The sequence below is a fragment of the Carlito syrichta genome, unplaced genomic scaffold (genome assembly GCF_000164805.1).
Source record: "Carlito syrichta isolate Samal-C Ts95f unplaced genomic scaffold, Tarsius_syrichta-2.0.1 Scaffold309786, whole genome shotgun sequence".
NCBI classification, from domain to species: domain Eukaryota; kingdom Metazoa; phylum Chordata; class Mammalia; order Primates; family Tarsiidae; genus Carlito; species Carlito syrichta.
The window spans coordinates 835,084-854,607 of record NW_007253882.1 but is presented as its reverse complement, the minus strand read 5'-3'; the positions used below and the strand labels follow the sequence as shown (position 1 = coordinate 854,607).

Sequence of the window (19,524 nt, the reverse complement as noted above, 5' to 3'; positions counted from 1 at the left end):
GCAATGCTATACAAAAGAAACGGGAGTCACATACATCATTTTAAATTTTCTAGTAGTCATATTAAAAAACAGAATTAATTTGAATACATTTTATTTAATAAAAAAATTGTTATCTGCTGGATATACCCAAGGGTATAGGACAACTTTCATCATGGCAGAGGTATGCTACCTTTTTTTGCCCTAGGTTTCTCTCACTACAGACAGCCTTGTGGATTACCTAGTGTATGCATCTGAGCAGCACCCCCAAATGTGGTCTATGTTGCTTCTAAATCTTAAGAGGCTACCACGTTTTGTGCCTCATTCTCCATGAGGTTCAGGATACAGCAATTTATAATTTACTATAGAGGATCTAGTTCAGCATGCCCAGACTATTAGGCCTGTAAAATTTCACCAATATGGAAAATACCAGATCTTTCTTGGAGTTTATCTCCTATTCTCTAGCCTTCATCCTATACTGGGCATGGTGAGGCATGCCTGTAATCCCAGCTACTTGGGAGGCTGAGGCAGAAGGACTGCTTGAGCCCAAGAGCTCAAGACTAGCCTGGACAATATAGACAGACCTAATTTCAATAAGTAAATGAATAAAATATTATTTCAGTAAGTGGCACTAGCCATACTTAGGTGTTTAATTGCTACATGTGACTAGTGGCCACCATATTGGACAGAATTGTCCTATAACTATCATCTCTCCCAAGATAGCAACTAAAAGAATTAATAAATATCTTGGTGAATTACAGATATTAGTGAAACCATCAGAAAGCTGAAGTATATTGGGGTGATAATTCATACTCTAAACCCATTTAAATTGTTAGTGGTCCTAAGGATAAATGCAGACTTAACCATATCATAATGTCAACTGCAGATGAAGTTTTAGTTGTAGAGTCTTTACTGGAGCATATTTTCACAGCCTCTAGCACCAGGTATGGAGTTACTGATGGGACTTTTTAAAAAGTAATTCCTAACAACAAAGATAATCAGAAGTTGTTTCCTTTTACATTGCAGGGACAGCATACTTTCCCTATCTCATCTTAACCATCCTAACAGACATGAAGTGATATAACGTGGTTTTGATTTGCATTTCCCTGGTGATTAGTGATGTTGAACATCTGCATTTTCTCATATACCTGTTGGCCAACTCCTCTCTTTGTCACAATAGAGTCTGGATAAATCTCGTTCATCTTGACACCCCATAGAACATCAAGCTAAAATATTACATTCATGACATCACATTGATCAGACTTAGTGAGCAGGAAGTAACAAAATACCCAAGAGCCTCAGTAGGATAAATGCTAGAGAATAGGAGATAAACTCCAAGAATGATCTGGAATTTTCAAACTTGGTAAAATTTTACGGGCCTAGTAGTCTAGGCATGCCAAACTAGATCCTCTATAGTAAATTATAAATTGGTGTATCCTGAACCTCATGGAGAATGAGGCACAAAACGTGGTAGCCTCTTAAGACTTAGAAGCAACATAGACATTTGGGGGTGCTGCTCAGATGCATGCACTAGGTAATCCACAAGGCTGTCTGTAGTGAGAGAAACCTAGGGCAAAAAAAGGATCTGCAGCATACCTCTGCCATGCTGAAAGTTGTCCTATACCCTTGGGTATATTCAGCTGATAACAATAGTTTTTGGAAATGTCTGTGGCAAACAGAGATGCTGTATAACATCTCTGTCAATGGAAACTTTAGTATGCAGATCTCTAAAGGTTTTGTAGTAAAGATATGCAATCTTCTACCAGTAACTATTCCCCATTTGAAAAGCAGCCCCTAATGTGCTATTGAACTCTGGTTAAGACTGAGTTCTGGGCCATGAGACTCTAAACGACTGTGTGGCCCAAACTTTCCATCATGAACTAGGTGTTATCTGATTCAACATACCATAAAATAAGGTGTGGACAACAGCATTTTATTGTTAAATGAAACTGGGACCAAGCAGGTTGAAGAAGAAGCCCAAGTATACTGCATGAGCAAGTAGCTCAAGTGTCCCTGATACATGCTACTATTTTGCAATCTGTTCTCTGTGGCCTCAAGGAGTGTTTTCAATGACCAATGAATGAAAGATGAAACACTGTGGGTCTAATTTATAAATGGATTATGTGGTATTTGGTACCAGCTATGAATAATAAAGGTCCATTTAAGGGGGCAAGCTCTGGGATACCGTGGTGAAAGGTTATCCCTTCAGTAGACAGAATATCAGCTAGTACATTTGACTCTACACTTTGCATGGAAGAAGAGATAGCCAAGGTAATAATACATGGCATGACCATATGGTCAACGATTTCAAGGAATAAAATTGGAAGACTGGTGACAGAAGGTCTAGGGGAGAGTTATGTGGATGTATCAGAATTGATACAAAATGTGATGATAAGGTGCCCTATTTGAATTCCCTGTATGAACATTTACTGTAGATAAGGTTGTTAGTAATCTGAACAAGGTAGTCTCCCTTATAGATGTCAGTTAGATTCTTCACTTTGCTAACCTGGTACTGGCTCAGTGGGGCAATTTAGAAAGCGATAATGGTAGCAGGAATAAACTGTTATGGATTCAATAATATGGAATCCCTTCTCTCCATGATTGATTCACCTACCACCATCACTGCTGAGCTCACAATTTTCCAGTGCTGAGACCTTGATATGGCACCTTACCCAGGGAGGTCAACCGATCATTCAGTGGCAGGTTGAATGAAGGAGGCAGAAATTTATCCTCATAGGAATTGATAGATTTTCAGGATATGAATGTGCCCTCCCTTCTCCTTCAATATTCTTATGAATACAGATGGATTAGAATGCATTTCCAACCACCATGGCGTTCCTTGTAACATTGCCTTCAACCAGAAAGCTCATTTTAATGGCAAATAAAATACAATTGGCTCAAATCTGTAAAATTCATTGGTCATATCCTATGCCCTAACATCCAGAATCAGTTGGCTAATTGAAGTAATTAAATGGCCTACCAGTGGAGTGGGTCATGTATGATTTCCATTTGGGAGAAGTTTGAGTGTACTCTACAAGATATGATATATGGCCAAAGTCATCTCCTCCATAGTCAGAACGTATGAGTCTGAGAACAAAGAGGTTAAGGTAGAAGTGGCCACTCTAATCCATCAGATAACTCATTTAAAGAACTTTTACTCACTGTTCTGAAACCTTCAGATTGGTGGTTTTACAGATCTCAGTTCCCAATAGAAGAATGTTTTCACCAGAGTTCCAAGTCCTGGTCCTGTTGTATTAGAAGCTGTTAATACTCACTGGCTATTTTGGATGTTTCAAGCCGCTGAACTAACAGGAACTGACTTGGAATATTTCCAGATTACCAAGATGATGAATGGTTGCCATACAATGGGGGCAAGGAGAATTGTATTTGGAACTCAGAGGATTCACTGGGGTTTCTCCTTAAAAATACTTGCCCAATAAATTTGGTTATTGAAAAACTATAGTAATCTAAGAAAGGACCAGCAAAGACTTGAAACATAGAAATTAAAGCTTGGTTCACCTATCAGACAAAGAATTTTGTCTAGCCTAGAAACTAAAGAGAAGGCAAGAGGAAGAGAAAGATAAAATTGAGAGGAAAAACAAAGCTATAATTATCAATTTTCAGCTTTCTGACCAATTAGAAAAGCATAGAATTTAGCAACTCTGTTTTATGTTCTACCTATTATAAAGAGCACTGGTGATAGCTAGTGCTTTAAATTCCAGTTGGAAGTATGACTAAATTGATATCACATCTTGATGATGCAATAGCTGGCTATCCCTTCCCTCCATTAAACTCTCTTTAATTACCCAATTCGAGTATGTTCTCTGTTTATATATCTGCAAAATTCATGACTTGCTATATACTAAAATGTAAAATCATAACAACAGCAGTTGTAAGGGCCATGTCTTTATTTATGAAGATAAATAAATAGTATGCATGTACAAAACCGTAATATTAAAAGCAACAAAATTTTGAAAAGAATGAAATAGATGTTTAAAGTTCTCTATCGTATTGAGGCAAAAAATATACGTTCATGAAATCTATGGCAATATAATCACTGGATAACTCAATAATACTTTAAGAAGGCAGAGTACATGGCTAGCTAAAGGAAATATCTACCATGTCTTAAAAATATTTTTCAGTAGGTAATACTTTTCATAATAAAATGATATCACTTTTAAGATCTAATTGTCAAGCATAATTTAAAACAAAACAAAATGTTGTAGTTGGAATAAGTAAATTACTTTACGTCAGAGTAGAAAGAAAACTACCTGCTTAAAATATTTTGTTTTAATGTTTGCATACATTTCATTTTTATAACTGCCAAAATTTTACAAGTTAATAAGTTTAAGATAGTCTTACTTAAAACATTCATTTTTTAAGTCTTACTTAAAAAACTAAGTACAACCTTAAGGATTAATAGGGAAAATTTAAAGAAATATAATATAACAAGCATTACTGTACAACCTCAGCACTCTCTAATACAGTCTGTCAATGAAGATGAAATATCACTTTCATCATATCTTCATATTAAAATTAAACTTTAGTATGGCATAAGGACAGAAAGAGCAAATAAAACTTGCTTGAGAATATTTTACATTAATTTTCCACCATTTACTTCTTGGTTATGACAATTCATGCTAAAAGTCAGATAAGTTTCATTCAGATTTCTGATCATTCTTCCTCTTTTTTTTTTTTTTTTTTGAGCTGGAGTCTCACTCTGTTTCCCAGGCTGGACTGCAGTGGCACACATGTTCACGGCCAACCCAGTGTTGACCTGCTGGGCTCAGGAGATCCTTCTGCCTCAGCCTTCAAAGTAGCTAGATCTACAGGCACACAGTACCACACTCGGCTATATTTTTTTTATTATTATTTATTGCGGAGACAAGGTCTCGTCAAGCTGCCTGGGCTGGTCTCGAACTCATGGACTCAGTCCACTCGCCTCGGCCTCCCAAAGTGCTGGGATTATAGGCTGAGCCACTAAGCCAGGCCCATTCTTCCTCTTTTATGTACTATATTTTGGCACTTAAAAAATCAAACTTATTCTTCCTCTTTTATGTACTATATTTTGGCACTTAAAAAATCAAACTTATTCTGGAATTTTTAATGATTTATGAAACAGAGAAAAATTTCAGATAGCCAGCCAATGACTATAGTTTGACAGATAAAAATACAAGGAGAGTTGAAATTGAATATATAATATTCTAACAATTTTCTAATGAGCATAATATTTTCAAATTTAAAAATAACAATATTTAATTTCACACTGAGGTCCCAGCCTGAGTACTGATCAGTCAAAAAAAAAAAAAATCAAAGTTTTCATCTCCTCTTTTGTAACTTCAGCATATAACCATATTTCACTGGATTTTCAATTATCCTGAATTAACTACAATTACTGTACTAGTAATTATAAAATTTAAAAATCATGGAAATTTGTATAACAGCACACCAACAAAAACATTATCTTGGTCATTTCTAGTTATATATCAAAACTAGAAGTTACTTAGTATTATTCTACAGTACTCTTCTAAATTTTGATATTTTAGCTTTTTTCTCAAACAGTGCACTTACCAGAGTGAGTCCTGAGGTGTCCTGTGAGGGCGTCCCTTCTTCTACAGGCATAGCTACAGAAAGGACATTTGAACGGCTTCTCTCCAGAGTGTAGCTTTATGTGTCTAAGAAGGTTGCCCTTCTGAGTAAAAGAAGCTCCACACTGGTTACAGTGAAAGGGGCGTTCACCTGCAGAAAGGAGGACATCAAGTAGGTTGTGTGCAAGTGACTAATTTGCCATCCACTGTTAAGCAGAGCCAATTCTCTACGCTAAGAATGTTCATCTCCGGTCTTCTCAACAATCATCTCCCTAGAATTTGCTTTGCTAATACCAAAGTCTCAAGCTTCCGGTCAAGTGGCCATTTCCCCCACTTCAAATAAATTTGAGAAGATTCCTGTCATCAAATCAAGAGGATAAGAAGAATAGCACTGACCACTGGTTGAACGACTAGGTGCCATCTATCACTTTACTGCTTTAATGGTGGCTCTGCATACAATACTTCAATGCTTACAATGACATTAATAGTTAGGTATTTTACTTTCAATTTACAAATGAAGAAATTAAAGTTCACATATCAAAGTATTTGATTATAGTCACAGATTTGAACCCCGTCAGTGTGACTACAAAATCTTGTTCTATTTGTTTACCATGTTATGTCCTTAAAATTCACAGTAACTTTGAATTGAAAGGGACCTTTAGTCTAACTCTGTCTTTCAGCTGATAAGGAAAAGGGGGCCAAAGAGCTACAGTGCATGAACCAGCTTACAAAGCTCATTACAACATGATCTTCATATATATGTCAGGTCTCGTGGTTCTGCTGGTCACTAATAGTAACCAAGGTAAATACAAAGAAAAATACTCAGTCAGACATTTCCAGTATATTCTCTTTACTCTGTGAAAATCATTTGTTTGGAGAATCCTTTCCCCTTGCTCTCTATTACTGAAGTTGCTATAAAATTGCTTAGGTCTCAGTTACTGGTTCAGTCTGTTGCCATCAACTGGCTGTCACCCATGTCATCAGACATAAAAACATGTAGGTAATGAAGTAGTAAAATTAGAAGCAGGGCCAAATTGATAACATTATCAAAGCATGAAGAAAATAGTATTACATGAAGTTGGTCTATCTTTAAAGACAAACAGATGAAATAAAATATAAATTAATATGTAAATAGTAAAAATATGTCATACTGAAGCTCAAAGTTTAGATTTGTTTTTTGTTTCTTGGGTTTTTTTTTGGTGAGAAAGCAAGATTTATTAAAAGGACAGAAAAAGCCGGGCTTGGTGGCTCAGCCTGTAATCCCGCGCCTTTGGGAGGCTGAGGTGAGTGGATTGCCTGAGCCCGCGGGTTCGAGACCCGCCTGGGCAGAGAGACCTTATCTCTTCAATAAATCAAAAAATCAGCCGGGCGTGGTAGCGCATGCCTGTAATTCCGGCTACTCGGAAGGCTGAGGCGGAAGGATCGCCGGAGCCCAGCAGGTCGAGGCTGCGGTGGCCGGGAGCCACCACTGCACTCCAGTCTGGGCAACAGAGTGAGACTCCAACTCAAAAAAAAAAAAAAAAGGACAGAAAAGCTCCCACAGTGGGAGGGGACCCGAGGGGGTTGCCTAAAGTTTGGAATTAAAAAAAATTAAAAACAGTTCCTTTTTGGTTGAACTGAAAATTTCTGTACTTGAGGTTAGATGACTAGAATATTAATAGTTTTTCAAAAAAATTACATTGAATTATAATATTTCATATATCTTTAACTGAAACATTCACAACAATAATAAATAATAAAAGTTCAATACATTTTTTTGGTCCCTTGATATAATGCAAGCTCTATGATTCTTTTATCAAAGAAAGCTAGGAAGTATAAAGAAGATAAACTGTGGTAACTTTCTGGAGGCAGTTACTGCAGATTCTCTCATATAGATTTGTTATAAAACCTAGAGAAATTTAAAAAATGATAGATCAAGTGTATCTCAAATTCTGCAGTCCTCTTTTTAGAACTTATAGAGGTATGTACCAAAAAAGTATAATCTGTGAGTCTCCTGGTAGTTAAAATTTTTTCTTATGAAATCTGGAGCTACATTTATAAGAGGTCCTATACTGATATACTGGGGTGAAAACAGTTACCCACCATGTTAAAGTTCCCTAAAATTCCATCTTATTTAACTATAGTTTGATTCATTTGGTAAAACCTAAAACCCCTCATATAAAGTCTTCCAGAATAGTCAAAGCTTTTAATAAATCTAATATTGGCAGGTCTTTTTTATTTTACACACATATATACAGCATAACTTGGTTCTTTGATTTTTTTTTTTCCTAATGGAATAACAGTCTACAACTTTAAAAATCAGAATTTTCTACTCCCTTCTCCTGCCATGGAATTACATCGTAATAAAGGAAAGATGGAGGTACATCTTTCACGAGTTAACTTTTTAAAGAAAAAGAGAAATCATGAATACAAATAATATTTTTCACTAAAAATTTGTGGTTTTATTTTAAAATCACTCTATGTAAGGTTTCTCAGGGAAGTAACAAATTAATACTCAATAACTTTAAAAAAGAATTAAATTAGTGAGTGTAGTGAACAAAAAACATTGAAAATGTGTTTGCCTTTTGAAAAATACTTCCATCACATGCTGACTTAGATTTTCTTTAAACTTCTTGCAATCTTTGAGTTGAAATATTTAAAAATCTCTAATTTAGATTAGTTACTTCATTATTCAAAATAATGCTAATCTAAAAAAGAAACAATAATAAGGACAAACCTTTTTAAAAAGAATTTTTGAATTTACCTAGTTGAGTTTGATGAGACTAATGAATGATTTAGCTTTAACATTTACAAAATATTTCAGATAGCTTCAAATTTTTAAAATAATAAACTGCTTCTGAATTTATACGATCATCCTCCAGTGGAGGAGAAGAAACAAAAGTTAGTGCAGGTAGATTTGGAAATAGTGCCCTGCTGCTGAGTGTTCAGGTCATAGTATGGAGACCTTTGGTAAGTTCCCATGGTCAGGGGAAGTAAAGAACAAGACACGATGAAGATAATCAGTCATGCTTTTCTTTGATAACAGAAAAACGGCACTGATAATAATGTACTTTGATTAAGCACATAAGGCGTTGAGAAATATTGACTTGAATTATGAATAAATATTGATAGATACTTTTTACTTTTGGATGCTAATTTTATGGCTTTCCTCATTTTAGGTTGAAATTTGCCTCACTTCTCTTAATGTTTTCATTATATTAAATGATAATTATTATTTCAACAATCCAGTTGTTTTACTTTGCTCACACTAACTGAAGTTAGTTGAAATTATAGTGAAACCCTCAACAACACTACTGTTGGAAACAAGGATAAAAACAGAGGGTAACTTTGGAGAATTTTTTGTTAGTCTACATAGTTATACTCTAGGAATTATCTAGATACAGGAGTCATACCCATATCTGTTTAACAGCAAAAAAGTGAAGTAACTCAATTTTTGATAAAGACATTTCTGTAAAACGTCAGTAACAGTTTTGTTCAATATTGTAGAATATTCCCTGGGCTAGGCATTACAGAGGTACATATAAAATTATCTGATAAGTTAAGTAAAAGGCTCAGTTAGCCACTTTTTATCTATGCAAATGGTACATAGACAAAAAACTCTATAATGTCAATACAACTTTAAACAGCATATTCAATTATTTCTTTTTAATGGTGTGTTTGTTCTTTAAATGAACTGAGTCAGTTAGTCCTTTCTGAGTCAGTTTAAGCTTTGTCTGAAAAAATGATCAATCATGTTCCACACATGTGAATCACAGCACATTTTAACAAAACTCCACAAATTTATTAACTACATTAATGATCTTACAGAGTAATCCAAGTCAAAAAAAATTAAGTAGCTTGTGATATCTCTAACAGTTAGTTAATCTTCCTATTGGTGGGCAAAAAAGTCTAGACTATCAAATCTCAATCCAGGAGAACAATTAAGATATGATCAGGTATACTTCATGCTCATTCTTAATCTGTTGTTTTACTTTTTTATTTTTAAACTCAGGCTACCAAACTACTAGTCTATTTTCAGTTATTAACTGCATGAGATTATATATTACTTTTATGAATGAAATAAATTCTATTTCAATTTTTATGCACTTTCATAAACATATATTTCTGGATGTGTTTAAATAGTCAATTGAAATGCAAATATACATGCATCAATTTGCTTTGGACAATCAAAGACAGAGACTACTTTATAAATATGCAAGTCCCAAGCACCTGTTGCAGGGTCCTAGAGCAAGAGAATAGCTCCACAAAGCTGCAATGTCAAAATATGGTGTTGAAAACTTAGTTACAAAGATGGGAATACTCTACCCCAAGAAGAGGGAAAATGAAGTATATTCTATATTTATAATGTTCCCATCGAATTGTGTTCATGCAAGTATTGATTTACTATCCCTACATGTTTACCACTCCCCATATTCCCAGTGAAGAGTGCCTGGAGTATCCGATGACAATATTACCTGATTACTTAACTAAAGTAGCAATACCAAAGAAATAACACAAAGACACTGGAATTAGCACTTTAGTAGAATATGAGAGAGACAAGAAGAAATGAATTAGATCTGATCCTCCATGTCATAATGAATTGGATGGTTGTGCATCTTTTTTCACTATCAATTTTATATTAGGTATTCTTTGAGTAAAAACAGTCAAAAAGTTTCCTAAAGGCTTTATAAGGATTTAAACAGTGCCTTTTATAGAAGCTATAAATAATTGGTTACGAGTGGGAAGTTTTAAAATGAAGACAGTGGTCTATGGTATTAAGAAAACATTTGGTTAATGATTAGATTCTGACTATATTTTTCTTAATCACGTTTAAATTGAAGAAATGCAAATAGACCTTCTATTCTCAAACAGTAAGAAAGCAAAGTTGAAAATGTCCACACTCACTCAGATCTATAAACTGAGTTACCAGAAATACATATTAAGATAGCTAGCATAAAGATATATCCACTATTGCAAAGTCAACAAAGCATGGCAGTTATCCCAAGCTCCTCTATGAATGACTATTAACTTTAACAAAAATCTCCCAGATCTAAAGAGAGTGTAATAATTTGCATGATATTCCAATAAACATTTATGAACAAAAAAAGTTCATGGTGTTACAAGTACACTTCAACATACTATTTGCCTTTACTAGCTGAGTGAGTCTCATATTCCTAGGACTTGTGGAAACCTGTATAACTGCCTATAAACATTTTTCATGTCAATTTGACTATTTTCTGAATTAAAATAATTCAACTCTACCACAGTAGTAAATATCAAATGGACAGTAGAGTAGGTTTGCAATTACTATTATACTTCCAAACGAACATGCCTCATAAATATCACTGTAGGTACAGTGAAGTATTGATTAACCTAAGTTTTCTAGAACACATACTCTGGTTCTTTAAATTTTCTTAATTAAGAACATAAAAAGTTTATTTAAAAATCTTTCAAAAATTATGTATAGTATATTTTCAGCCTTAAAGTTAATACTGCATGCAATTAAACTGAAAGCCATTAGACTGATTTTGTTTGGTTTGTATTTTACTAGATAGAAGGAGTGACACATTTTAATGCATGCTATCTATCTTAATATAATCCCTCTGACATAATAAGTATATTATTATAGCTTTGTGGAACTTGTTTCTTTAGAACTGTAGTTAGAACTATTTCATGATTTCTTTTTTTTTTTTTTTTTGAGTAGGAGTCTCACTCTGTCCCCCAGACTGGAGTACAGTGGCCGCTCCCAGCCACTGCAGCCTCGACCTGCTGGGCTCTGGCGATCCTTCTGCCTCAGCCTTCCAAGTAGCTGGAACTAAAGTCACACGCTACTACGCCCAGCTAATTTTTGACTTATTGTAGAGATGAGGTCTCGCCAAGTTGCCCAGGAGGGTCTCAAACTCGCGAGCTCAGGCAATCCACTTACTTCAGCCTCCCAAAGCTCTGGGACTACAGGCTGAGCCACCGAGCCTGGCTTCATGATTTCATGAGCATAGACGAAAAGATTATTTTGTAATCTTTTCCCTTTTCTTTCTACCAAATAGATGCCAAATTTGATCTTTAAAACTTTTCCAAGACATTTTTTAAAAATTAAAAAAATTATCTAGTAACATAAATATGTTTAAACAATGGTGCTGTTAAAAAGAAAAATAAATTAAAAAGCAAAAATGCAACTATATGGTTGGAATAAATGTATATATTCTAAAGCTGCTTATTTTGATTAGATACCATAAATATTAATGTGTAACTTCTCACTGTAATTTTTAAAATATCAGTTTTATTTTAGAGTCACGCCTCATAATAAATTGATCGCATATTGATATACCAAGCGATCGTGTGTTTGAACAAAACCAATATGAGCATCAGAAAAGGTTCTAGTATCACAAATGCCTCTACCTACTCAAAGGACAGGGGACAAATTACTTGATTGTTTCTTCATGGATAAAGTGAGAGTAGACTTTGATGTCCCATGTATCTTTCACGTTTTAAGCCCTAATTAGTAAATTGATTATTTAGAAATAAAACTTTTAAATAAATTTCTTTATTGTGATTTATCTCTCTTCCAAAAGAATATAATATTTTAAAACTCTGAGAATATTAGTTGTTAATATTTTAACATATACTACCACTTTGCATTATACTGAAAGCTACCATTACCCTTAAGCCAATTTTTATATGAATTTGAAACTTTTTTTTAAAAAGTCAACAATCTTCCTATCTTATCAGAATTTCATGTCTGTTAATTTTTAAAAACATTTTGGCAAATGATTTAAATAAGGCCTTCTCCTCATTTGGTTGGTTTTCATGAAAGGCTTTTCACCTCTCAAATGTCTAAAATTATACATTAAATTAATCTGGAGGTGTCTTCCTCATCCTATTCCATATTACACATACCTGTACACTCACCGCCCTTTGCCATATTCAACCTTAAATATCATCCTGCAGAAGTTATAACCAAAAATTACAAGAAGACTATAACATCCCTGAATTGCAGAAAGTACCTACCTACTACCATGACCTATGAAAGGCAAAGAATTGTCTAGAAATTGTATTCCAAGGAGTTAATTGTATAAAATGAAAATGATTCATCCCTATATAAATGCATGAGTGCCATTTGGTAGTTTAAACTCTTAGCTAGCAAACTATATTACCTGCCCATGGGTGTGGTAAAATAAGTAGAGAAATACAAAAAGATTATGTTACACAATGAAATTCTCCTATACCTTGTGTACCCTTATCATACTATGGCTATAATAACAACTGTGGAAACTGAATGCCAAACTTCTTTTCTGATAAGCTATTCAGATTTGAAGGCTGGAGGTCAAGACCCAGGCTACTCTCTGTGTTTCTGCAATCCAATACTAGCAGAATTCTGAAAAGGTAGTTTCACCATTGCCACCCCTGAATAAAAAGGAAAAAGAATAGATGTCAGGTAATATCAACATCAGACGTCACAGGCAGTCATCAGGTCATTCTTTCAGCTGCTTACCAGTGTGACTCCTTTTATGTACCATAAGCACATTGGGCCCAATGCAAACCATGCCACAGACGTCACATTTCAGTTTACCATTCGGAAGCCGGATTCCTCCCTCGCCTTGAAGCTCCTGGACTTTCCTGTTGTCAGCCACCTCGCTGCTATCAATTAGGGGTTCTTCTAGGCTGCTACCCTCATCATGGCCCCTGATCTCATCTTCGCGGCTCAGGGGTTTCCTGTCACACTCTTCATCACTCTGCATTTCTAGCTTTACTGAGTTTGCTGTAAATTGAAAAGAAAAAAGGAAATTTTAAATATATGTTATGTGCTCTCACGTACATCTATTTTCCACTCACTGCCATTCTACTAAATAGGTGAAAATGATATATTAAGCAAAATACAGTCCATCACTAAATGCCATGTTACCACATACCGTGCTCTATGATATTTTAGCGAAATGGCATGAAAGTGGAGATGGCTCAGGGGAGCTCCAGGCAAACAAAATGACCCTTTATTTCTGCACACATTCATTTCTTTACCTCAGGTATTTACTTTTTAAGCAAGTCTTTAAACAATTCTGGTATTGGCTTTTGAGTTTGTCACTAAGGCTACTAAGACTGAGACAGGATTTAAGCGAGTCTTCAAATAATTCTGGTATTGGCTTTTGAATTTGTCACTGAGGCTACTAAGATGGAGACAGGATGGAAGAGTCAAGATTAAATTTTGCTTAACCCACTAGCTATACCTCCTCTGGATTTAACAATCATTATATATACTTCATATTCTCTGTTTCAGATCAGAGTACTTGTGTAAACCTGCCTCTGAACAGAGCAAGAGAAACAATTCAGGATCTTAATCCAGCAAATGTCTTTGACACATGAAAGTACACTGTCAAAGCCAATGTCCTAAAATCTGATTAAACATATATTCAGTAAAAGCTGTATAAATGTAGTGCTCGGACCTCACATGCTCTGAAGCTATTCTGCATTTTTTTTATATATATTTAAAATATTCTCTATGGAACATATTAGTCTGCAAATCAAAGAGTTCTAACTCTAAGTTATGCACACCAAAAAGCAACTAATGACAGGAATGGCATAGCATGCATGTACACACTTGTGACTGTTAAGAAATTTAATGCCTTCTGTTTGCTGTTTTTGGATCATCCCACAGAAAAGTTGGAATTTTGTTAGCACAGCCTCATGCTGGATTGCTGACAGAGTCTTTTCACAAAGCATAAGCAAGCTTTAAATGAATATCATTTTTTTAAACTGCAGTAATCTTGAAAATTTCTTAAGAAATCATATCAAAGTTATTGAACAAAACAACTTATTTGATACTACTTGATTAGAGGAAATATTTTCACAAAAAGGAAGTAAGTTCTTTTCACTGCCATATTTCTTAGAGAAACCACATATTCTGTGATTTGCCATTAGTACTTATAGGAGGGAGGGCTATCAAAACGGTTCTCTCTCCTTGAAGCACTCTCATTAACTAGAGGCAGTGTGGCACGAAAATACTAGCAGTAAAATAGTTAACATCTGAATATTACGCCTTTCATTAGAAAAGTGGAAATGACTCAGATTACCGAATAAAATTTAAGAAGCATGGTTCTATTAAGAGTGAGGATCCTGAAGTTCTTAAGTATCTTAAGGGATTTAAAAGTTTGCTATGTCCTCTATAAAATGGGGATGATAACAGTACCCACTTTCCAGGATAGATGTGAGTGCTAAATGAGTAAATACAGGAGTTGTGCTTACCTATTATTTTTCTCTGGACACATAGTGCACTATTTATTCCATAAATTTTTCTGAAGATCAATTAACTTATACCATATGAATTACTCTGAGTCTATAAAGAGATACACATCCTTCCTGGACCTATCTCTAAAACAGTATCTGCTATACTGAGCTTTATCCTATTTACAAATGGTCCTCATTTGTTGGTTTTTGAGAAGAGTAGGCACATTATTTCATCTAGCTTTCTATCCCCAGCATGCTCAAGAATTTTTTAGTACAAAGGAGACGTTCAAGCTGTATTTACTGAGATGTTTTACTGACTTGACTAAGAATTTTGTTGCTTTAAACTTGTTTTATATGTTTAAAAAAATCCATGAACATAGTAGAGATAAATCAAACAATGTAAAGAATAAAAAATAAAAATTAAGTCATTTTGTACAAAAAGCTCACAATCCCTCAGTCCCTATCCCAAAAGTAATCACTATCATAACTTTAAAAGTAGCTGAATCCATTTTATAAATGTAACATAATTTGCTTATCCAGACTATCATTGGAAATATGATTATTTCTTGTTTATTGCTATCACAGACACTATCTTAAAACACCACGTGGAACTGTCAATCTGATAAGTTAAAATTGAAATTTTACTACAGTTTTAATATGCATTTTTAAATTCTGAGTGAAATTGGGCATCTTTTTCTGTGTTAAAAAGTTCTTTATAGCCGGGCTCAGTGGCTCAGCCTGTAATCCCACTCTTTGGGAGGCTGAGGTGAGTGGATCGCCTGAGCCCGCGGGTTCGAGACCTGCCTGGGCAACTTGGTGAGACCTCATCTCCATAATAAATCAAAAAATTAGCTGGGCGTGGTAGCACGTGCCTGTAGTTCTAGCTACTTTGAAGGCAGAGGTGAAAGGATCGCCGGAGCCCAGCAGGTTGAGGCTGCAGTGGCCGGGAGCGGCCACTGCACTCCAGTCTGGGTGACAGAGTAAGACTCCAACACACACACACACAAAGCTCATTATTTTTCTGAGAGTTAATTATCAAAGTTACTTGTCCATTTTTTTCTATTAGGCTATCAGTCTTTTCTTACTGTTTTAAATGATTTTTATGTACTATGAAATTTAGTTCCTGTGTTTATTATGTGTTTTGCAAATATTTTGGTTCATCTTTTTTACTCAATGGCATTTTGGGACATATATGTTAATTTTATGTGCTGACATTTTCAGTTATGGCTTCCAGGTTCTATATCTTGGTTCAATGGGGTTTTCCTACTTTAAGAAACTCTTCTATGATAATCTTTTCTAGTTAGGAAGACTTTTTAAAGTAATGCAAAATGCTATCGGTACCCTATGTAATCTCATATTTCATTCTTAATTGTCATTTAAAATAAAAATTAAAAGAAAGTAAATGAAAAACATGACTTTCTACAGCAAGACTTTATATCAACCTGTGAGCAAACTATCCTATATATTTATTTCAAATAACATACTAAAGACTAGAAGTTTCACAGCAATGCCACCACTTATGTTTCTGAACTAGTCAATGTTTAATAAGCTATATTTAATTAGCATAAAGTCTACCAGAATTTTTCTAGTATGTCATTTCAGGAATTGAAGAAATATAGAACTAAAAGTGGTGTTTCGAGTCTGAAACTATGTGTCTCTTAAATTTCTAAATAGTACAGAATTATGAAAAATATGACTGACATTACAGTATTAAATTATTTTTATTTGTGAGAATATTACAATAGAAACATTAAAGCATAATATCAAACATAGATAAGAATTCCATTAAAAAATATTAGATATTGTAAATATAGTTCGAACTTCCTACAGAAGAATATCCTTGAAATAAATACAGAAAAATACAGAAAAAAAATATTTTTGCTGAAATGGTAATAGACAAGAAATGGTAAAGCTATAGTAATCTTTTCTCTAACAATACTATAAGAAATTATATATTTATCACACATGAATGTATACCCCTTTGCTGTACTAAATAAAGTGTACCACAGTTTGATATCCAATGTCATGAATTATACTTTGCATATACCCGGTACCTCTATACAAACAAAATTCCACGGTAATTTTTAACCCATCTCATTAAAATTAGGTTGAAATTTTACAATAAAAGGCAATTAATTAAACAAAGTATTCTTTGAATCTTAACTATAAATAAAAAAAATTCTCTGTCAAAGAAACTCTTCTAAGATTATTTTTCACTATTTAAAATGTGTCTAATTGATGCAGAGCACCTAGCATTTTAATTGGTTAATGACTAAATGCAAGTATTTGATAAACTTAAGTGTACTCTGTATTATAATTTATATATGAATAAAGGAGTTATATTATGACTGTTTGTGGATATAATATATGAGGGGGACCCCAAAATACCTGGAATTATCTTTTGGAGGGCAAGCCCCTTATAGTGTACTTGGGATTTGTTCCTCTGAAACAAACAGCCAAGCAAAGTTTGTATCTAGAAGTGTTGAGAAGGTTGCATCATGATTTGTGGAAGAAACATCTTGAGCTGTGCCAAAGAGGTGACCGGTTCTTCCACCATGACAACACATCTGCCCACAGGGTGTAGAGTGTCCGGCAGTTTTTGATCAATACTGGCATGATCCCTGTGCCCCACCCTCCCTGTTCACCTGATCTTGTCCAAAGTGAATTTTTTGTTTTTGTCTCCCCAGATGAAAAAAGTCCTCAAAGGGAAACATTTTTGTCGATTTGGAAGAGGTGATACAAAAAACAGTAGAAGCACTAAAAGTTGTCAAAATGGAGGGGCTCAAAAACTGTTTTGAGCAGTGGAAAAAGCATCTCGATGAGTGTGTTGCATCAAACAGAGAGTTCTTTGAAGGTGACTAAAGTTTTAACATATAGGATAAATACACAATTGTTTATAAATAAATTTTGGGTACTTTTCTGTGCCCCCCCAGTATGAAGTTATAACTTTGAATTACAACGATTGCTCATTGTATAATAATATTCATAGTACTTTAGTTTTAACTTTGAAATTAGATTTCTAATCTTTATTATATAAAATTTCTTTTATAATTTGATAAAAAGAAGACATCCTCAAAAATAGGCTATGACAATGAGAAACTGTTCATCTGAGTAAAATGAAATCTCACTGTTGTAATTCTCAGTACCAAGGGTTATTTTTTAAGCTTGTTTCTCTGATATGAAATGAAGAATATGAAACTCAAGCATATCTGTGAGAATTTACATACATTATCTGACAAACAAGAATGGTTAAATTTAAAACATACTTTGCTAGAACAAATTACTAGCAATGAAAAGGAGATGTGACATAAGATTTTAGTTTTGATGGTAAAGATGTTTCTTATATTAAGTCGTAATGGCACTTCTATTTATCATTTATATTTACATTTATAACGAATTGTTTATATCCATTTTTTAGAAGACTGATGTTTGTGAATACATGGAAAGGATAAGTTAATGGAAAGGATGAGTTATGATCAAGTTTATAAAGAAAAAGCTTTAAGTACATTTCAAGATTAAGTGCCATATATTTTTCCCAAAAAACTGCTTCATTATATAAACATGCTTATGAATTCAAGTTTTCCTCCTCTTCTTTATGCTTTCAAAATACTTAAACAAAATTCATAAACATTAGAATTTAATCTTACAGATGCTATTAAAAATACTTCCATTTATAAACTCAAGAAGTAAAGACACTTACATGGAAGCTTGTTTTTTTAAGTGACTTTCTAGCCAAATAATTTTCAATTATAAAAGTTTCTTTAGGAACCAACCATACTGAGCTCACTACAGCCAGAGGTTTCATAATTATCTTTGCTTCCAGATACATAGTAGCGAGTTACATTAGATTTGCCTTTAACTCACTAATATGGCAATAAAGAGATTACTTAATAAAAACATTTACGCAAGTAAACAGATAGATCAATTTAAAAAAAAAAATGCAATCCAAAACCAAACAGGGCGAAATTATATGATTTTGTCAAGCTGTTGAAGACAAATTGTTTCCAATCTATGTCATAATGAAAAATTCTCTTTGCCACAATTCTACCTCAAAAAGTTAAAAAAAATCCAAAACCCAAATTTCATTCACATAAGAATGGAATGGAAAACAAAATGTACAATGGTCATTACATACACTCACAGACCTTACACTAATATAAGTCATCCACCCCAACCAAAAAATAAACAAAGACAAAAGTGAATTCTCTTTAAAAGCCATTGAATCAGCAAATATTTATTAAATATATACTGTGTGCCTAAAACTTTACTAAAAATGACAGTAATGGTTTAAGGGAAAAGTCAAAAAAATAATTAACTTAAATAACAAATTCATATTAAAAGAATGGTACTTGTACACTCCAGAATGGGCCACCAAAGAGTTTAAGTAAGAGGACAGGAGATATTGTACTAATATATATTATTTGCTAACATAATAAATTTACTGAACTGAATAGTATAGAAGAAGCTTTTTTAAAAAAAAAATTGAACTTTTTTTTAAAAAGTAGGATTTATTGAGGGGACAGAAAAGTTCCCACGGAACACCCAAGGGTGTTGCCCGACATTTTAATTTAATATTTTTTACACCATGACTTCACTAAGTCACCTATCTATGCAAGACAGCATACAATTTTGCAATGTCTAGCAACTGATTTCTTCAAATAATATGAAATCCTCGATTTTTTGAGAAAAATATCATTTTTATATGCATGATATAATATACTCAGTTAAGTTTGAATTGTCAAAATAAGGGAAAAAATTCTACTTC

The 19,524-nt window shown here is 33.9% G+C and overlaps 1 protein-coding gene across 1 annotated transcript in view; it reads right to left on the bottom strand.

Annotated features, from left to right (window-relative positions):
- IKZF2 (IKAROS family zinc finger 2) overlaps positions 1-19,524 on the bottom strand; it is a 166,144-nt gene that overhangs the window by 56,206 nt on the left and 90,414 nt on the right. Inside the window, exons 4-5 of the mRNA XM_008067843.1 lie at positions 13,033-13,299; positions 5,548-5,715 (exon numbers count right to left, since the gene is read on the bottom strand). Coding sequence (XP_008066034.1) covers positions 5,548-5,715; positions 13,033-13,299 — 435 coding nt within the window. The remainder of the gene's footprint in view (positions 1-5,547; positions 5,716-13,032; positions 13,300-19,524) is intronic.